Source organism: Phodopus roborovskii, unplaced genomic scaffold (genome assembly GCF_943737965.1).
Source record: "Phodopus roborovskii unplaced genomic scaffold, PHOROB, whole genome shotgun sequence".
In the NCBI taxonomy this organism is placed as follows: Eukaryota; Metazoa; Chordata; class Mammalia; order Rodentia; family Cricetidae; genus Phodopus; species Phodopus roborovskii.
Window position 1 is genome coordinate 22824000 of NW_026126409.1, and position 24881 is coordinate 22848880.

The 24881-nt window shown below is 38.3% G+C and overlaps 1 protein-coding gene across 1 annotated transcript in view; it reads left to right on the forward strand.

Annotated features, from left to right (window-relative positions):
• Potea (POTE ankyrin domain family member A) overlaps positions 1-17916 on the forward strand; it is a 143923-nt gene extending 126007 nt beyond the window's left edge. The window contains exons 43-49 of the mRNA XM_051182086.1: positions 536-716; positions 2862-2932; positions 3266-3383; positions 13377-13585; positions 14560-14776; positions 15776-15888; positions 17820-17916. Coding sequence (XP_051038043.1) covers positions 536-716; positions 2862-2932; positions 3266-3383; positions 13377-13585; positions 14560-14776; positions 15776-15888; positions 17820-17907 — 997 coding nt within the window. The 3' untranslated portion in view covers positions 17908-17916. The remainder of the gene's footprint in view (positions 1-535; positions 717-2861; positions 2933-3265; positions 3384-13376; positions 13586-14559; positions 14777-15775; positions 15889-17819) is intronic.
• Positions 17917-24881: the final 6965 nt, after the last annotated feature.

Consider the following 24881-nt stretch of genomic DNA (forward strand, 5'->3'; position numbering starts at 1 on the left):
TGTTCTGCGTGGGACTCTTAAGTTTTTCATAAAATACATAGTAATCAACAAAGTAAGTTGAAATTGTTACAAACAAACAAGCAAGTGTAAAAAGCATTAAGTGAGGTTAGATGGTTTAATCTTTTTTCTTAACTTAAAAATTTTTGAGCTTATATTTACATTTCTCCATTTCCTTCCTTCCCTCTAAATCCTCCCATATACCCTTGCTTGCTCTCTTTCAAATTCATGGCCTATTTTTTATATTAACTGTCATTACCTGTATATATACATAATATACACATATAACAATATATTATAATCAATCATATGCATATACTTAATAAAATTTTCTCAGTCTGTATAATGTTTCACCTATTCTTAAGTTATGAAATTTGAAATATAAGGCTAGAAAGTAAAAGTATTTGACAACGTAATTTTGTTTTTGTTTTACATTTTTTCATACAGTTTATTATTATAATAATTAACCTATAAAGAGCAGTGTGAACACTGCATTTTCCAACAAACTTAATTTCATGATATGCACATTTAACTTCAGGTTTACTTTAAGAAAAGAACTCGAGGAGACAAGAAATATTCATTGCTTTTATAAAAATATTAAGAAGCATTTAAGTGAAAAAGAGAAACAATTCAATGAAAGAGTTGCCGTGACCCAGCTTGAGGTACATCTGAGAACACGAGATATGGAGCTCAAGAATGCAAGGGACTCCTTGAAGGAGGTAAACTAATCCCCACTCAACTTCACCAATACTATTTATACTAGGTTTTTCTTGAATTAATGTGTATGTTGTGTATAATGACATGAATATGGTCTGTTGAATTTACATCACCAGCCAAGTTCTCTTAATCATATACTTACAGAAATTAAAAAATCTGACATTATCAGTAGGCAAGGTAATATTATCACATATTTATACTATTCATGTATTTAAAGTTTATTTTCATTTTTAGCTTTTCTTTAAAAATTTATTTGTTTTATTTTAAAGATTGTAATATAAATAGATCATTTTCTCCTTCCCTTTCCTTTCTCCAAGTCTACCATATATTTCTCCCTACTTTCCTTTAAATTAATTGCTGTTACATGCATATATATATGTATGTGTGTGTGTGTGTGTGTGTGTGTGTGTGTGTGTGCGCGTGCGTGCGGTGTGTGTGTGTGTGTGTGTGTGTGTGTGTGTGTGTGTGTAGTTGTTTTTTCTTTGGACCATCATCTAGCTTCCAAATAAAGACATGGAGACTTATTATTAATTATGAATGCTCTGCCTTAACTTAGGCTTGTCCCACTAACTTTCAATTTACTCTAACCTGTTTCTATTCATCTATGTTTTGCCTTAGGGCTGTTTTTCCTTTTCTCATTCTGTACACCCTACTTTCCTACTTCTTCTGTCTGTCTGGTCTCTGTCATGGCATTTTCTTTCTCTCTTGATCCTAAATTCCTCCTTCTACTTCCTTTCCCTGCCTGGAAGTCCCACCTCTCCCTCCCTTGTTATTGGCCATTCAGCTTTATATTAGACAAAGCAGGTGACTTAGGCAGGCAAGGTAAAACAGCTGCATTATCTTTACATAATTAAACAAATGCAACACATCTTTACATAATTAAATATTCCATTATATATACGCACACAATACATGTACATATATATACACATATATACATACATATATCCCTAAATAGAACTGCTCCAACTGTATATTGTTACTTGTATTTTCAGAGCGGATTATTGGGCATTGAGTAACCACTTTGTGTGCTCTTCATTGGGGAAGACTGTTTCTGCCATGCTCAGTATTCCTTAGTTGCCTGTTGTTCTTAGTGTGAGGTTGAGGACTCTCAGGCTTTTCTCGGTCCATATTAGCATGTCCATTGTTGTTGTCACTGTTCACCTTGTAAGCAGTCATGTTGGTGAGACTTTCTGAGTATAGCTGCGACATTACTAGGAGACACAATCTAATAAACACTCTGGTCCTCTGGCTCTTACAATCTTTCCATCCCCTCTTCTGCAATGTTCCTTGACTTAGATGAGGGAGTTTCTTTGTAAGTGTATCTACTGGGACTGGTGCCACAACTCTGCATTTTTCTTGGTTGAGGTTTTCTGTAAATGAATATGTGAAAACCACAGAGATAGTTGCACATCCATGTTTATTATAGCACTCATTCACAATAACTTAGATATGGAACCAGGCTAGATGTCAATAAAGAGTTGGATGTGTAAAGAAATTGTGATGCATACACACAATAGAGTTTTATTGGGCTGTGAAGAATGAAATTGTGGAGAGGGGGAGATGGCTCAGTGGTTGAGGGCACTGATTGCTCTTCCAGAGGATACTGGTTCAATTGTAGCACCTCACAAATATCTGTAGCTCCAGTCCCAAAGGACCTGACATACATGCACCAATGAACATTAAAGAAAGAATGAAATTGTATCATTTTCAGGAAAATTAATAAAACTAGAGGTCATTATGCTAAGGGAAACCCAATTTAGCATGATAAATGTATATTTTCAGATTGTAAACATAGAACCTGCTATGCATGCATGCATGTGTTCTCTCTCTCTCTCTCACACACACCATTTTCCATGCTTTTCTATGTCTCTATCAGATAATATACAGTATACATTTAATAATAATGCATTTCAGTCTGATGGAAATGTCAAGACACATTTTTATGACAAGAGAGACAATAATACTTCAGACTTTGTAAGCTGCAATACTCAGCTGTCTGGGAAGTTTCAAAACCAAGGTTGCCCCAGCCAGCATGTTCAGGAAGGGGATCTATCTAGCTGGATTCCACAAGACTTCAGCACATTGTCAGTTAATGGCTAGTTTTATGATAGAATGTTAGTAAAATTATTTTCAATCTTTCTTAGTTGCAAGAAGCACAAGATCAACACATACAAGCTCTGAAAGCTGCCCGGAAGATGAAAGATCACTTACAGAGGTATAGTTTGAAGTAGATCTGACATGACCAGTGTTTATAATGAGTAAGAGGTGTGATGAGGAAGCATATCAGTTACGAGTTAGTGTACTGCTGTGAAGCTTGGGACATGTGCTTGAAGTCATTTGGAACACAGTTCAGGGTTTATGAAGTATCTCAGTGGTAGAGCATGTGCTCACATGATTGATAGTCTGGGTTGTTTCTCAAACAATACAAAACAGTAAAAAAATTAAGAATCATGTGGCTTTTATATTATGCCTAAATTTTGCTATGTTCTTACAAAATAGGACTGAAATTAGTTTATGAGGCTAACTATTTTAAAATATGTATTTTTAGGATTGAACTTGAACATTCTGAGTTAAAAGTTAAAGTAAAAGAGCAAGCTAAGAAAATTGAAGAGCTTCGTGGATGTCTGCAAAACTCGTGTGAAAAATTGGAACAAGATGAAAAATTGGTAGGTTGATCTCATTAATTTTTGTCGTATCAAAATGCATTTTCTTCCCCAGTAACATATGGTAATACTTCAGGGAATATATTAAATATCTCACTGAAAAGATAGTTGTTGTATTCTTATTGAAACTGCTTGCAACTACTAGTGATCAAGTCACCATGACTTCATGCAAGAAGCTCTTTAATAAAATTGATCGATGACTTTGGAAGTAGTTGACTATGACACAGAAAACATCTGTGGAACAAAGCTTTTATAAGGTCACATATATGCATACAGGAAGTATTGAGAAGGAAAGAGTTGATAATCTGTTCTTCACGGACAATTCCAGTATCACAAAAGTAAATAAGATGAAGTACACCAGTCAACATCCTAAAGATGTTCACTCTTCTTCACTGACCTGAACAGAGACAATTATGGAACTCGTGATAGAACTACTTCCAACGAAGAGTTTCTAGGAGTAAAGTGCTTAATGTCATGCTGTATTCTGGCAGCTTATTGAAGAAACATCTCACTGGAAGGAGTAATTTTCTTCCATATATCTGGGTGATCTGTATGGATGGAAATGTGGAAAGAATGTGAACATGGGGATCTTCTCCATAGACACAAGCTTGGAGGGTTGGCCAGGAAGTATTATGTCCCACTCATTTCACTTGAAGAGCAGCATGTTTGTTTTACTAAGAACTGTTTTAAATGATTTTAAAATTCTTTTTGGAGGTAAGGAAAATGAAGATTTATTAGGATATTCAGAACAGGCTCAGGGTGTACCTTAGTCATCAAGTACTTGTTAAGTATACACCAGGCCCTGTGTTCAGTCCCCCCACTGGAAAAATAAAACAAAACCCAGTCAACTCAAAGTTGTCTTTTGCTTTTAAAATCATATTGTTGAAAACAGATAAAAGTTGTAGTTTTTTAAAGCAAATGTTTCCAGCTCTTATTGTTGAAAGCAAAAATCCTCTCACTCAGTGTTTTTAACACGTCTAACTCTGTGAATCTGTTAGGTACATTTCCCTGCTTGTGGAAAATTGCAATCCCAGGGAGCCTTGCAAACCTCCATTAGTTGTTCTAATGTTGTTTTTTTTTTTTTTTTTTTATTAACAGTGCTCATCTTCAGTAAGTTAATGTCTCTGCTTACTGCATTTGACTTCAAAGGGCACTATCTGCAGTGTGCAAATTGTTTCTGGGTCATTTTAAGGCACCCCATTTTTTCTCTGATAGATCATCTAGAGGATCGTGATTTAAAATAGCTTATTTACCATCGTTCTTGGCTCCAGATGGGGATGTAGCAAATTGACCATAGTTCTAGCCTATGGCCTGGAAAATAAACTCCTCTCAATAAGCCATTTACAGCTCATATAATCAACACTCTGCTGGACTCCTATCACCCCCATCCCAGCTCTGCCCCTGAGTCCTCAGTAGGATGGAGAATGCAAGGTGCTGAGGGCAGCACCCATGGAAGTTTGAAGCTTCTCTCAGACTGTTCCCTGGCCTTGGAGTCATGTTCTAGTACTCTGTTGTGTGTGTGTGGTGGGGAGGAAGGGTTCTTCCTTTCCTGAGAGACAGCTTACAACAGGATGTTTTTCACCTTGAGCTTCCTCTCTATAGGACTCTCAAGGCACAACTGCAACCTTCATTCTGTCTTAGTGTCTCCTTAATGCAAGCTAGCAAGTGATACTTTGACCACATTTCTCTTTAAAATTTTGAGTCTACTGTGGAATTTTGGGATTTGAGTCATTCTTTTTTTTTTTAATTTATTTTATATAACTAAGTCCATTTAAATGAAAACAAACATTTACAGACAATATTTGGGAATTTGGGCGTCGTTCTTTCCAAAGTACTTCCTGCTGGTAAGGGGCACTGTCATGGGGAATTCTAAGAAGATGCAGAAATCCTGGCTGCTTATTCCAGCTGTTTTGAATGTAGGATCACCTGGTACTCTGTTTCAGGTGGTCTGGCTTGATCAAACCACATTAGTCTGGAAGGAATCCATGTCTTTTCATTTTCTGTGGAACTGGGTTCTAGTTCGACTCAGTGTTTATGTATGGGTGTTTGATCCTGTTTCCAACAGGCATTAGTTGAGGGCTCCATGGATAAGTTAGTTGTTGATCTCACTCTCTAGGAAGGGCATTTATGATAGCCTTTCCACGGAAGCTCAAATTGTTATTTGGCAGCAGTCTTGTAGTTCTCTTGTAGGTCTCTTGTAGACCTTTCTTTGTGTTCAATTTTATCTTCAAACCAATATTGGCCCCCTCTTTTATGTTCTCTCTCTCTCTCTCTCTCTCTCTCTCTCTCTCTCTCTCTCTCTCTCTCTCTCTTTCCTGTCTTCTATTCCTAACCAGGCTCAATCTTCCTGGTCGCACATGTTTTCCTTTCCTCCCCCTCATTTTCTCCTACTTTTCTCTCCATTCGCTGCCCCCCCCCCACTTCCCCTGAGCTCTGGGGGACTTGTCCCTTCCCAGTTCTGTGAGCAACTTTATATGAATCTCTTAGAATACACCTTGTATCCTAGTTCCTCTGGTGGTGTGAATTATAGGCTGGTGATCCTTTGATCTAGATCTAAAATCCATATTTAGAACATACTGTGTTCCTCTTTTTGTGACTGGGTACCTCATTCAGGATGGTTTCTTCAAGTGCCATCCACTGGCTGCAAATTTCAAGATACGGTTATTTTGTTCTGCAGAGTAGTATTCCATTGTGTAGATGTGCCACATCTTCATTATCCATTATTCAATTGAGGGGCATCTAGGTTGCTTCCAGGTTCTTGCTATTACAAATAGTGCTGCTATGAACATAGTTGAACAGATGTCTTTGTTGCATGGATGTGAATCCTTTGGGTATATGCCTAAGAGGGGGATTGCCAGGTCCTGTGGTAAACTAATTCCCATTTTCCTGAGGAACTGCCATACTGGTCTCCAAAATGGCTGTATGAGTTTGCACTCCCAATAGCAGTGGAGGAGTGTTCCCCTTTCTCCACATCCTCTCCAACATGAGTCATCATTGGTGTTTCTCATTTTAGCCATTTTGGCAGGTATCTCAAAGTTGTTTTGATTTGCATTTCCCTGTTAGCTAAGGATGTGGAACATTTTCTTAAGTGTCTTTCAGCCTTTTTGATTTCCTCCATTGAGAATTCTTTCTTCAGTTCTGTACTCCATTTTTTAATAGGGTTAATTGGTGTTTTGTTGACTAGTTTCTTGAGTTCTTAGTATATTTTGGAGATCAGCCCTTTGTCGGATATAGGATTGGTGAAAATCTTTTCCCAGTCTGTGGGCTGCCGTTTGGTCTTGTCCACTGTGTCCTTTGCCTTACAGAAGCTTCTAAGTTTGAAAAGGTCCCATTTATTAATTGTTTCTTTCAGTGTCTGTGCCCCTGGAGTTATGTTCAAGAAGCGGTCTCCTATACCAATTTGTTCAAGGGTACCTCCTACTTTCTCTTCTAAGAGGTTCAATGTGGCTGGATTGATGTTGAAGTCGTTGATCCATTTGGACTTGAGTTTTATGCATGGCGACAGACATGGGTCTATCTGCAGTGTTCTACACACCCTCATCCAATTGTGCTGTCCTTGCCCCATTGTATAATTTTAGCTGTTTTGTCAAAAATCAGGTGTTCATAGGTGTGTGGGTTAATATCAGGATTTTCAATTCGATTCCATTGGTCTACCTGTCTATTTTTATGCCAATACCAGGCTGTTTTCAGAACTATATCTCTGTAGTAGTGCTTAAAGCCAGGAAAGGTGATGCCTCCTGAAGTTGTTTTATTGTATAGGGTTGTTTTGGCTATCCTGGGTCTTTTGTTTTTCCATATAAAGTTGATTATTATCCTTTCAAAGTCAATGAAGAATTGTGGTGGGATTTTAATGGGGATTGCATTGAATCTGTAGATTGCTTTTGGCAAGATTGCCATTTTTACTATGTTTATCCTACCTATCCAAGAGCATGGGAGATCTTTCCATTTTCTGGTATCTTTAATTTCTTTCTTTAGAGCCACAAAGTTCTTATTATATAGGTCTTTTACTTGTTTGGTAAGCATTACACCAAGATACTTTATGTTGCTTGTGGCTATTGTAAAGGGTGATGTTTCTTGATTTCTTTCTCTGTCTCTTTGTCATCTGAAAAAAGTAGGGCTACTGATTTTTTTGAGTTTATCTTGTATCCTGCTAGTTTGCTGAAGGTGTTTATCAGGAGTTCCCTGGTAGAGTTTATTGGGTTGCTTATGTAAACTATCATATCATCTGCAAATAGAGACAGTTTGACTTCTTCCTTTCCAATTTGGATGCCCTTGATCTCCTTTTGTTGTCTTATAGCATTAGCTAGAACTTCTAGTACGATATTGAAGAGATATGGAGAGAGAGGGCAGCCTTGTCTTGTTCCTGATTTTAGAGGAATTGGCTTAAGTTTCTCTCCATTCAGTTTGATGTTGGCAGTTGGTTTGCTGTATATTGCTCTTATTATGTTTATCCCTGATCTGTTATCCCTGACCTCTCCAAGACCTTTATCTTGAAAGGGTGTTGAATTTTGTCGAAGGATTTTCCTGCATCTAGGGTGATAATCATATGGTTTTTCTTTTTCTGTTTGTTTATATGGTGGATCACGTTGATAGATTTTCGTCTGTTAAACCATCCCTGCATTCCAGGTATGAAGCCTACTTGGTCATGGTGGATGTTTTCTCTGATGTATTCTTGAATTCGGTTTGCCAGTATTTTATTGAGTATTTTTGCATCGATGTTCATCAGGGATATTGGTCTGTAGTATTCTTTCTTAGTTGTGTCTTTGTGAGGCTTGGGTACCAAGGTTATTGTGGCCTCATAAAAAGAGTTTGGCAATGAACCTTCTGTTTCTATTTTGTGGAACAGTTTAAAGAGTAGTGGTATTAGTTCTTCCTTGAATGCCTGGTAGAATTCTGCACTGAATACATCTGGCCCTGGACTTTTTTTGGTTGGAAGGCTTTCAATGACTGCTTCTATTTCATTGTGGGTTATAGGTCTATTTAAGTTGTTTGTCTGTTCTTGATTTAATTTTGGTAAGTAATAGGTATCCAGAAATTTGTCCATTTCCTTTGAATTTTCAATTTTTGTGGAATACAGATTTTCAAAGTATGACCTGAAAATTGTCTGGATTTCCTCAGTGTCTGTTGTTATGTTTCCCTTTTCATTTCTGATTTTGTTAATTTGCATGTTCTCTCTCTGCTTTTTCGTTAAGTTGGACAAAGGTTTGTCTATCTTGTTGATTTTCTCAAAAAACCAACTCTTCGTTGCATTGATTTTTTGTATTGTTTTCCTGGTTTCTATTTTGTTAATTTCAGCCCTCAAGTTGATTATTTCCTGGCGTCTACTCCTGCGGGTTAATTCGCTTCTCTCTGTTCTAAGGCTTTCTTTGCGCTGTTAATTCTCTTATGTGACTAGCCTCTATTTTCTTCATACGGGCACTTAGTGAAATGAACTTCCCTCGTAGCACTGCTTTCAAGGTGTCCCATAAATTCGGGTATGTTGTGTCTTCATTCTCATTGAATATCAGAAAGTCCTTAATTTCTTTCTTTATTTCTTCTTTGACACAGGAGTGGTGCAATTGCACATTGTTCAGTTTCCTTGAGTTTGCAGGTTTTCTGCTATTTGTTGTTGAATTCCAATTTTAAAGCATGGTGGTCTGATAAGATACAGGAGACTATTCCTATTCTCTTGTATCTGTTGAGGTTTGTTGGGCCACCTAGTATGTGGTCGATTTTAGAGAAGGTTCCACATGGAGCAGAGAAGAAGGTATATTCTTTTGTCTTTGGGTGGAATGTTCTATAGATGTCTGTTAACCCCAGTTGAGATATAACTTATGTTAGTTCTTTTGTTTCTTTGTTGAGTTTCTGATTTGTCGTCCTGTCTAGTGTTGAGAGTGGAGTATTGAAGTCTCCCACTATAAGTGTGTGAGGTTTTATATGAGCTTTGAGTTTTAGTAGTGTTTATTTTATGAATGTGGGTGCCTTTGTATTGGGGGCATAGATGTTCAGACCTGAGAATTTTTGTTGATGGATTTATCCTGTGATGAATATGAAATGACCCTCTTCATCTCTTTTGATTAATTTTGGTTTGAAGTATAACTTGTTAGATATTAGGATAGCACACCTGCTTGCTTATTATTTCCATTTGATTGGAAAATCTTTTCCCAACCCTTTACCCTGAGATAATGTCTAACTTTTAAACTTAGATGTGTTTCTTGTATGCAGCAGAAGGATGGATTCTGTCTTCATATCCATTCTGTTAGCCTGTGTCTTTTTATAGGTGAGTTAAGACCATTAATGTTGATGGTGAGTAAGGACCATTGATTGTTGATGCTTGTTTGATTTAGGTTTGTTGTTGGCAGTGGTATTGTGAATATATTATTTCTGCTTTACCCTTGGTTTCTGGTGTAGTTGGATTATCTGTTGCCTACATTTTTGTGGCTGTAGTTACCTTCCTTGGGTTGGAGTTTTCCTTCCAATAATTTCTGTAGGGCCGGATTTGTAGATACATATTGGGAAAATCTAGTTTTGTCATTAAATATCTTGTTTTCTCCATCTATAGTGATTGAGAGTTTTGCTGGATATAGTATCCTGGGCTGGCATCTGTGGTCTCTTAATACTTGTAGAACATCTATCCAGGTCCTTCTGGCCTTGAGGGTTTCAATGGAGAAGTCAGGTGTAATTTTTGATAGGTCTGCCTTTATATGTTACCTGGCCTTTTTCCTTCACTGCTCTTAATATTCTTTCTTTATTCTGTATGCTAGGTCTTTTGATTCTTATATGTCAAGGGGTCATTTTTCTTTGGTCCAGCCTATTTGGGGTTCGGTATGCTTCTTGTACTTTCATGGGCATGTCCTTCTTCAGATTTGGAAAGTTTTCCTCGATGGTTTTGTTGAATATGTTTTTGGCACCTTTGAGCTGGGCTTCCTCACCTTCCTCTGTGCCTCATATTCTTAGGTTTGGCCGTTTCATGGTGTCCCACATTTCCTGGATGTTTTGTGTTAAGGATTTGTTGGATTTATGATTTTCTTTGGTCGATGAATCTATTTCTTCTAGTTTGTCTTCTGCGCCTGAGATTCTCTCTTCCATCTCTTGAATTCTGTTGATTATGCTTGCATCTGCAGTCCCCGATTTTTTGCCCAATTTTTCTATTTCCAGCATTCCTTAGGTTTGTGTTGTCTTTATTTTCTCTATTTCAGTTTTCAAGTCTTGAACTGTTTCCTTCACCTGCTTAATTGTTTTTTCTTGGCTTTCTGTACTTTCCTTAAGGAATTTGTTCATTTCTTCCACTTTTTTGTTTGTTTTTTCCTCCATTTCTTTAAGGGATTTTCACACATCTTCTTTGAGGGCCTCTATCATTTTTATGATTGTAATTTTTAAGTCGTATCCTTCTGTTTCCTCTGCTTTGTTGTTGTGTTCCATTCTAGTTGGTGTAGATTCCCTAGATTCTGGTAGTGTCATGCTTGTCTTTCTGTTGTTAGGTGTTTTCTTGTATTGCCTTCTTCCCATAGCTTCTTCCAGTAGGTGTTGGTGGTGTCTCTTCCCTCTCTCTATGTTACTTCCCCGATGGGCTTATGTGGGTCTGAGATTCAATATCTGTAGCTCTGTGTGGTCCAAGCTCTCTAGGAGGTTTCTCCACAGACAGGGACCCAGGGATGGGGTCAAGGATGAGGATCCAGTAGAAGATGCCTGCAGAAACTCAGAGTGGTCCTGCAGAGATAGGCAGATCTCTGGGAGGGGCCCGGGTCTCCAGCAGAGGATGGAGGTGGGGTCAGAGACCAAGCAGGTGGAAATTATGGGTGGTCCCTCGTGGATAGTCAGGTCTCCTTTTTGCAGAGTTGCTCCGAGAGGTCTCCCAGTGCTCAACCAGAGCGGCAGGACCGTTGGCAGGGTAGGTTACAGGGGGGGCAGGCTCGCGATGGGGATGGGTGGGGGTGTATCAGAGCTCCAAGGGTGCTCTCGATGGGGACAGGAGACAGGAGCAGCAGGGGCAAACCCAGGGAGTTCGGGTGGGAGGGGAGAGGTTGCAGGGGAGAGGCAGCCCCGATTGGGCCCAGACTCACTTCTGGCCAATAGCTGGCAGAAGAGGACAAAGGCTGAGCTGAAACTTGGGAAGGTTTTTGCAGGATAGTGGGATCTCACTGGAAACTGGAACTCTTCAGCTGAGGCCTCTTTCTTTAGCAGAGGCCTGGATTTGGGGGCCAAGGATCTTGTGGGCATGAGCTCAGAATGGACCCGCAGAGATAGGCGGATCTCTGGGAGGGGCTCCATGCTCCAGCAGAGGACTGGAGGTGGGGTCTGAGACCAAGCAGGTGGAAATTAGGGGTGGTTCCATGTGGATAGGCAGGTCTCCTTTGTTCAGAGTTGCTCTGAGAAGTCTCTGAAGTAGGGTGGACTGTTGGCTCCACCCTCTGTCCCAGTGCTCAACCAGAGTGGCAGGACCATGGGTAGGGTAGGGCACAGGGTAGGGGAGTTAGGCTGGCCGTGGGGATGGGTGGGGGTGTATCAGAGCTCCAAGGGTGCTCTTGATAGGGACAGGAGACAAGAGCAGCAGGATCAGGGGCCAACCCAGGGAGTTCGGGGGGAAGGGGGAGAGGTTGTAGGTGAGAGGCAGCCCTGATTGGGCCCAGACTCACCTCTGGCCAATAGCTGGCAGAAGAGGACAAAGGCTGAGCTGAAACTTGGGAAGGTTTTGCAGGATAGTGGGATCTCACTGGAAACTGGAACTCTCCAGCTGAGTCTTCTTTCTTTAGCAGAGGCCTGGATTTGAGGGTCTGATTTGAGTCATTCTAACAGGTATCTTCATAGGTTTTTTTTAAAAACATAATTTTATATCTTAACTTATGTGTGTTTGTGTATATGATTGTGTGTTTTGTGGGTGTGTGCAAGTGAGACTAGCATCTTTGGAGTCTGAATATGGTGCCACCCAGTATGGACACTAGGAACCAAACTCAGGTCTGCAGCAGGAGTAGTATACACTCTCTATGACTGAGCCATTTCTCCAACCCCACAAATATTTTAGATTAGCAATTTGTTGTAGGCTGTCAATGAAGCTGTATTCAAATACACCTTAAAAAACCAATTAGGAAATGTAAAGCTTTATGAAGACATAACCTTTTGTTCTTATCTTAGAATATAAGAACCTTAGAAGAAGACCTTGGGTCTTATCTTAGAAGGCACTTATTTTAGCATTATTTGATAATTTGGTATGTGGAAATTCTACACATTAGAAATGCATACTTTTACACAACACATCCTGGTCTTTTGACAGCCTTTTCTGTAGCCTCTTTTTCAGTTCAGCTTTGCTTTGGCTGTGATACAACAATAGTCATTTTCCTGCCAATCTCTTTGAAGGACATGAATCTTTCAGAAAACACTACCTCCAAAGCCCATGCTTCTGTCATTTCTAGCCTGTTGCTTTGTGCTCTCATATTATCCTTAAATTAAATTCCCCATTATGGGAAGTTTTGAATTGAGCCCACAAATACTTGAATTGTCTGGTTACATGAGCGGTTGTGTAAGAGATTCCAGGAGGACCATTTAGCTCACTGATAAGCACTTTCCCAAGAAGATTTTAGTCCCCAGCCATATACACACAAATGTACAAAAATGAATGAAAATAGTTAAAAATCAGATTTACCATGATTGATACTGATACTTTTTAAATGTAAAAATTTTTATTTTTATTATTTTATGTTTATGCAAGTTTGCCTGTTTGTATGTTTGTGTACCATATGCATGCCTGGTGCCACAGAAGCCATAAAAAAACATTGGATCCCCTGGAACTGGAGTTAGGGATGGTTCTGAGTCACCATGTAGGTCCTGGACCAAAGCCTGGTCCTTAGAAAGAGCAGAATGTTATCCTAATCACTAAGTCATATTTCCAGTCCCCAATGATAAATATTTTAAAGAAGAATTTAAAACTTCTATTTGAATCATTTACTCAAAGTAAAGCTATAAAATGTATGGTAAATATTTGAATATTTTCTCTAAATATATCATTTCAATTTGCTTTAGACACAGGCTCAAGAAACTTCAGCGGAATTACACGAGAACACAATTCATCCCCCAATGAATGAGACAGGAATTCGAATCCAAAGTCTGCAGTCTGAACCCTCTCAGATGAAAACTTTACAAGAGTCAAATACAAGCGCTCTGAAAAGTTATGAGCAACAATGTATAGAAGAATTAAGGATTAGCAATGCATTGTTATATGAACGATACAAGTGAGTAAAACCAAAGAATTGCAGAAAATAGAGAAACCCCAGCTTCAGCCTGACCCCAGCTTTTCTGTAAGACAAAATTTACAGTGAAATAGTTATGAGATTAGTGGTTGTAAAAGTGAGCTAGCCAAAATAGTTTTGGAAAATAATCGTAGATGGTGCAATACTCACCTTCAAAATGTTATTCTAGAGTAGACTAATTATAGCCCCCCTTTTGACATGAGATTTTCTCCATTAATATTTTCACGTACTTTTTTGATGTAAGTTTGCTCATCAGCTTGCCAACAAATAGAAATAGTAAAAGTATGGGTATTTGAAACTAAAAGTTTGGAAATTTCCTTGAGATTTTCTTCTAACCTCCTAAACTTGTTTATTACTAGTATCCATCAAATTTTCTGTCATCTTAACTAGATATATTTAAAGAGTAAACTATATTTTGTTATTATAGCCATATATATTAACATACCCACATCCCCATGTTACTGCCTTTTGAATTAGAATATCTCTGATCCAGCATTAAGGTTTGTAGATGTAGGGTCCTCCCAGAGGGCAGCATTTTTACCTCCAAGCCTTTTCTTTGATAGCCTTTTCTCTACTATTTTTTTTTGTTTTGTTTTGCTTTGTTTTTCAAGACAGGGTTTTGGAGGCTGTCCTGGAACTAGCTCTGGTAGATCATGCTGGTTTCGAACTCACAGAGATCCACCTGCCTCTACCTCCATAGTGCTGGAATTAAAGGCGTGAGCCTGACTCTACTTCTGACATTGTTTGGTGTACTTGTTACCTCAGAATTTCTCTAGAAATACAAGGAATCCTTTAGAATGACTTGAAACCTGTCCATGGCAGGCATACTCCTGCACACTTTTCAGTGTTAAGGTTCTGTTTAATGGGGAAATTCTGTGCATTCTTGTGGTGCCTTTAAAATACAAAGACACATCTGTGGGTAGATGAGATACATATTATAGTGTACACTCTTTAAGTCTTTACAGGAATAGGAGGCTGAATGAATCCTGCACACAAGTTCACATCACCGTGGAGCAGGACACCCCTCTGAATACATTAGGAACAAGGTTTGCTCTTGAGAGTCCTTGTGTGGCAAGCACTTGCCCTTGCAGACCCTTCTTCCAGTGTGAAAACATGATTCTCCCAGGAAACCCAGGGTCTTCTAATGACTGCATGCAAAGCTACCCAATGACGGTATTGTCCTTTACTCTGTTTTCAGACTTGTGATAGAATCCCTGTTTTTAGTTTTCTGTGTCACCAAATTGGTCATTTAATGGGTATATTAAGTAAATGTACTATATGTGTCAATTATGATGGAAAGCAAAATATGCTTTTTTCTAAAGTGTATAGAATATGTGTTTTCACATTGGATTTAATAACTATAATGGAATAATGAGGTTTTAAAACATTGTTTAAAAGCTATACTTACATAGTTTCAAAGTAAATGTGACTGTGGGCACACTTTGAGGCATGTGGGGATGTTTCTGGGTGATTACAGCTTTATTGGTCTCTACAGAGCCTGGGTGTTTTCCCACAGATTTCCAGATCTGCACACTTATTGTGAGTGAATTACCAGCATCCAAACACTTCACCACTTATGTATGTTTATAATTTAAAGTAACCCAAAGTAATGCTTTTAATGTATGAACTACATCAAACAAAAACAAATGCAACTCTCAGAACTAAGTTTTTCTATTTTCTTAAACAGGAAGATATAATATCCTTAATTGTGATTTAACTTGAAACATGTTTGTATCAATTTTTAAATGTATATTGATGGCCCCACAGTTCTTGTTAGCATTCCAATAACTGTAAATAATATAATTAAGAAAATGCTTGCATTTTTTAAAGTAAAGTTTGTTCATGCCTCTGTATTTCACCCTCATTTGAATGACTGGTCACCAGTACCCACATGATGGGTCTCTGGGGATATAATGCCCTCTTTTGGCCTTCATGAGAACTGCACACACATGGTACACAGACAAACATGCAGTCAAAGTATCTATATACATAAAAATACATTTGAAAAATAACTCAGTAGATAAATAAGGAAAAATCACATGGTTTGCATCTCTCCTCAATTGTGTTTGGTTTATCACATTTATTAGATGTTTCTAAGCACATTCATCATAGTTTTAAGAAAGAAGGATGAGTCTCCGGTGTTTTAAAGCTATTTTGTATGCTTTTTTGAAGATGGAAGATGAGGAAAAATCAATCAAAGAACTTACTGAATTAAAACAATATTTAAAATATAATTTGTATCAGCAGAAGAAGAAAAATGATGAACTAGAAAAGGAGATCATCAGGTAAGATATTAGTATTGCAAATATTGTCAACCATTTATGTTAACTATTATATATATATTAACTATATTTGAAATAAGACCTAAATGTAAATTCATTTTATTTATGGTTTTCCATGAGAACTGTTTCTAAGCCTGCAAGATGGCTCAACACATAGAGGGGCTTACTGCCAGACACGGCAAGCCGAGGCATAGCTTGAGACTCACATGGTAAAAGGAGAGAACCAACTCCCAACACACACACACACACACACACACACACACACACACACACGCACACCACATTCTAAGGGTGAAACAGTTCAAACTAGCTGCATCTTAAGTTTCACTTTAGAAACCAACAAAATCTGAACCTTCCTTTTTTTTCCCTTCTTGAGGCAGGATCTCCTTTTCTAGTCCACAATTTTCTTGTCCTAGTTCCCCAAATGTGAAAATTTTTATTTTGTGCTTTCACAGCCTGGATGCTTTCAGAACATGAAAATATTCTGAAACATGATATTCTCCACCATTTTGAAAATTAGTATGCTGCCATCTTGGATGTGTGATGTCTTATCACTATACTTCATTAACCATGATATTTTATTTCTCACGTTATTCTTTATCTTTCTCTCATGTATGATTCCATCCAACATTAAACAAAGTAGTCTTTGCAGGGCTGCAATTGGAGCCAGCTGAGCAGCCCCATGTCCATACCTGAGTGGGGGGAGTGTGGATGAGGGAAAGGCTAGCTATAGATAATAAAGAAAGAGAGAGACAGAATAAAGGTCAGGAGGGCAGATCAGTCAATACTGAAATGCCACTAGTTTATTTTTTGCCACTCTTATATACCATAACCAAAAAGGGGAACACAGTATCATGTATATGGAACAAATAGTTTTTCTTCCTCCCTTATTCTAAGGGTTCAGTAACCATACCTTAGCTCTAAACTTCTTGTTTCCCTAGCCTTGAGGTCAGGAGTAGCCACACCTCAGATTCAACTTCTTCTTCCTTAGCCTTGACAGTCAGGAGTAGTCACACCTCAGATTCAGGTCTGTTATTATTTAGACTAAGATGGCTGAAACATCCTTCTGTAGCCACACCTTTGACCTTTAGGTCTTGTGACTTGCTGACAGCTTTGAATTCTGTCCTTGTGCCAAGATGGAGTGCAGCCATCTTTATGGGCACCCACAGTTTAGTATATAAAGCCTTTCTGATTACCTTTAATAATATAAATAAGTATCTGGATTAAGTTTGTATTTTCTTTATTGTTATAAAATCCTTTTCCATATTCAGTTTCACGCATACTCTCTCACACACACACGCAAACAGTAATAAATGAATAAAAATTTTTATAAAAGTATACATTTTCATTTCATAATTTTTGGTTGTGAGCCTTGCCTTTAACAGCTGAGCCATCTCTCCAGCCCTACATTTTATCTCTTTAGATATACTTTGGGTTAAAACTAATAATAAGTTGATGTTTTATAAAGTATGTGAAAATGGATAATAGTATTAATAAAAATCCTGTGAGGTGATCCTACATTCAAAACAGCTGGAATAAGCAGCCTTACAGACTACAGCCAGGATTTCTGAATCTTCTTCGAATCCCCTATGACAGTGCCCCTTACCAGCAGGAAGTAGTTTGGAAAGAACGATGCCCAAATTCCCAAATATTGTCTATAAATGTTTGTTTTCATTTAAATGGATTTGGTTATATAAAATAAATAAATTAATTAAAAAATCCTGTGAATATATATAAGTCAGTTATTTGACTGCTATATATATTATATTAAGTTTTATACTTTTTACCTATGATAATTAAATAAAATGTTTTCAAGAAAATTTAGATTAAATTTAGGTCATAATTTATAGATACATTTATTTCTGTATGAAATAATCTTAAGCAATTAAGTATGTGCTAATAAAACATATTATTTATTTGTTACATTCTTGCAGAATTAAGAAATTCTTGAAAATGAGAAAAATTGGACATGAAATTGGAGAATGTAGTTCTCACCGAAACTCAAGAACTGGTCATTTTTGAGACATGAGGTGAGTTTAAAGATCAAAGTTCACTTATTTTTTTATTTTTTGAAAAAAAATAACAAATCTCTCAGTGCTTTGAGCAATGAAATGACTGTTTGTAAGACAATTGCAGATTGAGTGATGGACAAAGCTTACCTTTTCTAACAGGATGACCCATGTGTCTATTTCTATGCCAGAGCAAAACTTAAGAGATTTAACATTAGAATCCTTCCCCACCAGGTTTGTGCACTGCTAGCCATCTTGCAGTAGTACAGTGTATGGTGGAGAATGTGGTGTTTGACTCATGTTGAGGCTTGTCTCCTCTTGAGTTTCTTTTCTGTCAACTATCACTTCCTTCTCCACTCTGATTTCTGTCAGTTCTTTGACATGGGATTTGCTAAGTCTGTGGACTGTTTCACTATGATGTACTAACCCATCATGATTCATAGGATCACTGGTAGGTTTTTCCTGGCTGCATCTTGTAGGCTTTCTAATACATTTCTTTCATTGTTAGCACTAAGTGTAAATCTGCGAAACTCAGGCTTAATTAGGAGAAGGGCCTTTGGGCAGGCATGCCTGGGGGTGGGTGTAGTGATCAGTGTGGGAAGACTCGCCATCATTGGCATCATCATTATCTAGGCTTAGAGATTCTGGACTGTGTAAATGTAGAGTGAGCTGAGCACCAGCATGTAAAGAGTATGTTTTCCCTGCCAGTCTGGTCCCACTGCCATGCCAGCCCCAAATAACACACAGAGACTCTGTATTAGATATAATTCTGTTGGCCTTTTACTAGAATTTTTTTTTTTTTTTTTTTTTTTTTTTTTTTTTTTTTTTTTTTTTTTTTTTTTGCATATAGAGTATTTTTTATTTAATTTTATATAACAAAGTCCAATTAAATGAAAACAAACATTTATACACAATATTTGGGAATTTGGGCGTCGTTCTTTCCAAACTACTTCCTGCTGGTAAGGGGCGCTGTCTTGGGGGGATTCGAAGAAGATTCAGATATCCTAGCTGTAGTCTGTAGGGCTGTTTTGTCCAGCTGTTTGGAATGTAGGATCAGCTTGTACTCTGTTTCAGGCGGTCTGGTGTGATCAAACCACATTAGTCTGGAAGGAATCCACATCTTTTCATTTTCTGTGGAAACAAAAATAGAAATACTTTTCCCCAGTAACTTGTTCTTCAACTTAAATTTTGGAGTCAAAGCGTTTTTTTTTTTTTTTTTTTTTATTATTATTATTATTTTACATGTCGATCCCAGTTCCCTCTCCCTCCCTCCCTCCCCTCCAGCCCTCCCTCCCTCCTTCCCTCCCTTTTGCCCTCTCTACCCTCTCCCATGCACTCTAAACACCCTCCCCTCCCAACCCCCCACCACAATACAATATGTAGGGGAATGCCATCCAGTTGGGGTCATGTAGATCTGACAGGTCCTGTGAAGTAGGGACTAGGGCTTCTCTCCTATCTCTAGAATAAGGCAGTTATCCCTCCATGGGGGATATGTTTGCAAAGTCCTTTTGTGCACCAGGGATACATCCTGGCTCCACTGTCTGAGGTCTCTTAGACTGCTCAGACCTTCTGGCTGAGACCCATATTCAGGGGAGTCCGAGTCAGACCTCTGTTGGCTTCCCAGCTATCAGTCTAGTGGCCCTTAGCTCCTCCTTGTTCAGGTAAGCTGTCTCTATGTACTTCTACCGCATGGTCTTGTCCTCTCCATCTGCTTCTGGGTTCTAGTTTGCTCCTGTTTTCAACAGGCATTAGTTGAGGACTCCATGGAGAAGTTAGTTGTTGATCTCACTCTCCGGGAAGGGCATTTATGATAGCCTTTCCACGGAAGCTGAGATTGTTATTTGGGAGCAGTCTTGTAGTTCCCTCGACCTTTCTTTGTGTTCAACTTTATCTTCAAACCAATATTGGCTCCCTCTTTTATGTTCTCTCTCTCTGTCTCTGTCTCTCTCTCTCTTTCCTATTTTCCATTCCTAACCAGGCTCAATCCTCCTAGTCACACATGCCTTCCTCTCCTCCCTCTCATTTTCTCCTACTTCTCTCTCCATTAGCTGTCCTCCCCCACTATACCTGAGGTCTGGGGGACTTGTCCCTTCCCAGTTCTGTGAGGGACTTTATATGAATCTCTTAGAATACAACTTGTATCCTAGTTCCTCTGGTGATGTGAATTATAGGCTGGTGATCATTTGATCTAGGTCTAAAATCCATATATGAGTGAGTACATACTGTGTTCCTCTTTTTGTGACTGGGTTACCTCATTCAGGATGGTTTCTTCAAGTGCCATCCACTTGCCTGCGAATTTCAAGATACCATTATTTTTTTCTGCAGAGTAGTATTCCATTGTGTAGATGTGCCACATCTTCATTAACCATTCTTCAATTGAAGGGCATCTAGGTTGCTTCCAGGTTCTTGCTATTACAAATAGTGCTGCTATGAACATAGTTGAACAGATGTCTTTGTTGCATTGATGTGAATCCTTTGGGTATATGCCTAAGAGGGGGATTGCCGGGTCCTGTGGTAAACTAATTCCCATTTTCCTGAGGAACCGCCATACTGATCTCCAAAGTGGCTGTATGAGTTTGCACTCCCACCAGCAGTGGAGGAGTGTTCCACTTTCTCCACATCCTCTCCAACATAAGTCATCACTGGTGTTTCTAATTTTAGCCATTCTGGCAGGGGTAAGATGGTATCTCAAAGTTGTTTTGATTTGCATTTCCCTGATAGCTAAGGATGTGGAGCATTTTCTTAAGTGTCTTTCAGCCTTTTTGATTTCCTCCATTGAGAATTCTTTCTTCAGTTCTGTACCCCATTTTTTAATAGGGTTATTTGGTGTTTTGTTGACTAGTTTCTTGAGTTCTTTGTATATTTTGGAGATCAGCCCTTTGTCGGATATAGGATTAGTGAAAATCTTTTCCCAGTCAGTGGGCTGCCGTTTGGTCTTGTCAACTGTGTCCTTTGCCTTACAGAAGCTTCTAAGTTTGAAGAGGTCCCATTTATTAATTGTTTCTTTCAGTGTCTGTGCCCCTGGAGTTATGTTCAAGAAGCGGTCTCCTATACCAATTTGTTCAAGGGTACCTCCTACTTTCTCTTCTAAGAGGTTCAATGTGGCTGGATTGATGTTGAGGTCTTTGATCCATTTGGACTTGAGTTTTGTGCATGGCGACAGACATGGGTCTATCTGCAGTCTTCTACACACCCTCATCCAATTGTGCCAGCACCATTTGTTGAAGATGCTGTCTTTGCCCCATTGTATCATTTTAGCTGTTTTGTCGAAAATCAGGTGTTCATAGGTGCATGGATTAATATCAGGATTTTCAATTCGATTCCATTGGTCTACCTGTCTATTTTTATGCCAATACCAGGCTGTTTTCAGAACTATAGCTCTGTAGTAGAGCTTAAAGTCAGGAATGGTGATGCCTCCTGATGTTCTTTTATTGTATAGGGTTGTTTTGGCTATCCTGGGTCTTTTGTTTTTCCATATAAAGTTAATTATTATCCTTTCAAGGTCGGTGAAGAATTGTGGTGGGATTTTAATGGGGATTGCATTGAATCTGTAGATTGCTTTTGGTAAGATTGCCATTTTTACTATGTTTATCCTACCTATCCAAGAGCATGGGAGGTCTTTCCATTTTCTGGTATCTTCTTTAATTTCTTTCTTTAGAGTCACAAAGTTCTTATTATATAGATCTTTTACTTGTTTGGTAAGCGTTACACCAAGATACTTTATGTTGCTTGTGGCTATTGTAAAGGGTGATGTTTCTCTGATTTCTTTCTCTGCCTCTTTGTCGTCTGAAAAAAATAGGGCTACTGATTTTTTTGAGTTTATCTTGTATCCTGCTAGTTTGCTGAAGGTGTTTATCAGCTGTAGGAGTTCCCTGGTAGAGTTTATTGGGTCGCTTATGTAAACTATCATATCATCTGCAAATAGAGACAGTTTGACTTCTTCCTTTCCAATTTGGATGCCCTTGATCTCCTTTTGTTGTCTTATAGCATTAGCTAGAACTTCTAGTACGATATTGAAGAGATATGGAGAGAGAGGACAGCCTTGTCTTGTTCCTGATTTTAGAGGAATTGGCTTAAGTTTCTCTCCATTCAGTTTGATGTTGGCAGTTGGTTTGCTGTATATTGCTCTTATTATGTTTAGGTATGTTCCTGTTATCCCTGACCTCTCTAATACCTTTATCATGAAAGGGTGTTGAATTTTATCGAAGGCTTTTTCTGCATCTAGGGAGATAATCATATGGTTTTTCTTTTTCAGTTTGTTTATATGGTGGATCACGTTGATAGATTTTCGTATGTTAAACCATCCCTGCAATCCAGGTATGAAGCCTACTTGATCATGGTGGATGATTTCTCTGATGTATTTTTGAATTCGGTTTGCCATTATTTTATTGAGTATTTTTGCATCGATGTTCATCAGGGATATTGGTCTGTAGTTTTCTTTCTTAGTTGTGTCTTTGTGAGGTTTGGGTACCAAAGTTATTGTGGCCTCATAAAAAGAGATTGGCAATAAACCTTCTGTTTCTATCTTGTGGAACAGTTTGAGGAGTAGTGGTATTAGTTCTTCCTTGAATGTCTGGTAGAATTCTGCACTGAATCCATCTGGCCCTGGACTTTTTTTCCTTGGAAGGCTTTCGATGACTGCTTCTATTTCATTTCGGGTTATAGGTCTATTTAAGTTGTTTGTCTGTTCTTGATTTAATTTTGGTAAGTGATAGTTATCCAGAAACTTGTCCATTTCCTTTGAATTTTCAATTTTTGTGGAATACAGATTTTCGAAGTATGACCTGAAAATTGTCTGGATTTCCTCTGTGTCTGTTGTTATGTTCCCCATTTCATTTCTGATTTTGTTAATTTGCATGTTCTGTCTCTGCTTTTTCGTTAATTTGGATAAAGGTTTATCAATCTTGTTGATTTTCTCAAAAAACCAACTCTTTGTTGCATTGATTTTTTGTATTGTTTTCCTGGTTTCTATTTTGTTGATTTCAGCCCTCAAGTTGATTATTTCCTGGCGTCTGCTCCTGCGGGGTGAATTCGCTTCTCTCTGTTCTAAGGTTTTCAGTTGCGCTGTTAATTCATTTATGTGACTATCCTCTGTTTTCTTCATATGGGCACTTAGTGCAATGAACTTCCCTCGTAGCACTGCTTTCAAGGTGTCCCATAAGTTCGGGTATGTTGTATCCTCATTCTCGTTGAATATTAGAAAGTCTTTAATTTCTTTCTTTATTTCTTCTTTGACCCAGGAGTGGTGCAATTGCACATTGTTCAGTTTCCATGAGTTTGCAGGTTTTCTGCTATTTGTATTGTTGTTGAATTCCAATTTTAAAGCATGGTGGTCCGATAAGATACAGGGGACTATTTCTATTCTCTTGTATCTGTTGAGGTTTGTTATGTCTCCTAGTATGTGGTCGATTTTAGAGAAGGTTCCATGTGGAGCAGAGAAGAAGGTATATTCTTTTGTCTTTGGATGGAATGTTCTATAGATGTCTGTTAGCCCCAGTTGAGACATAACTTCTGTTAATTCTTTTGTTTCTTTGTTGAGTTTCTGATTTGTGGTCCTGTCTAGTGTTGAGAGTGGTGTATTGAAGTCTCCCACTATAAGTGTGTGAGGTTTTATATGAGCTTTGAGTTTTAGTAGTGTTTCTTTTACGAATGTGGGTGGCTTTGTATTAGGGGCATAGATGTTCAGAATTGAGACTTTGTGTTGATGGATTTCTCCTGAGATGAATATGAAATGACCATCTTCATCTCTTTTGACTAGTTTTGGTTTGAAGTCTAGCTTGTTAGATATTAGGATAGCTACGCCTGCTTGCTTCTTATTTCCATTTGATTGGAAAATCTTTTCCCAACCCTTTACCCTGAGGTAATGTCTATCTTTGGAGCTAAGATGTGTTTCTTGTATGCAGCAGAAGGATGGATTCTGTCTTCGTATCCATTCTGTTAATCTGTGTCTTTTTATAGGTGAGTTAAGACCATTAATGTTGAGGGTGAGTAAGGACCATTGATTGTTGATGGTTGTTTGATTTAGGTTTGTTGTTGGCAGTGGTATTGTGAATATATTTGTTCTGCTTCACCCTAGGTTTCTGGTGTAGTTGGATTATCTGTTGCCTACATTTTTGTGGGCGTAGTTACCTTCCTTGGGTTGGAATTTTCCTTCCAATACTTTCTGTAGGGCTGGATTTGTAGATACATATTGGGAAAATCTGGTTTTGTCATTGAATATCTTGTTCTCTCCATCTATATTGACTGAGAGTTTTGCTGGATATAGTAGCCTAGGCTGGCATCCGTGTTCTCTTAATACTTTTAGAACATCTATCCAGGACCTTCTGGCCTTGAGGGTTTCCATGGAGAAGTCAGGTGTAATTTTGATAGGTCTGCCTTTATATGTTACCTGTCCTTTTTCCTTCGCTGCTCTTAATATTTTTTTCTTTATTCTGTATGCTAGGTGTTTTGATTATTATATGTCGAGGGGTCTTTTTTCTTTGGTCCAGCCTATTTGGGGTTCGGTATGCTTCTTGTACTTTCATGGGCATGTCCTTCTTCAGATTTGGAAAGTTTTCCTCGATGATTTTGTTGAATATGTTTTCAGCACCTTTGAGCTGGGCTTCCTCACCTTCCTCTATGCCTATTATTCTTAGGTTTGGCCTTTTCATGGTGTCCCACATTTCCTGGATATTGTGTGTTAAGGATTTGTTGGATTTATGGTTTTCTTTGGTCGATGAATCTATTTCTTCTAGTTTATCTTCTGCGCCTGAGATTCTCTCTTCCATCTCTTGAATTCTATTGGTTATGCTTGTGTCCGTGGTTTCCGATTTTTTGCCCAGCTTTTCAATTTCCAGCTTTCCTTCCATTTGTGTTGCCTTTATTTTCTCAATTTCGGTTTTCAAATCTTGAACCGTTTCCTTCACCTGGTTAATTGTTTTTTCTTGGCTTTCTGTACTTTCCTTAAGGAATTTGTTCATTTCTTCCACTTTTTTGTTTGTTTTTTCC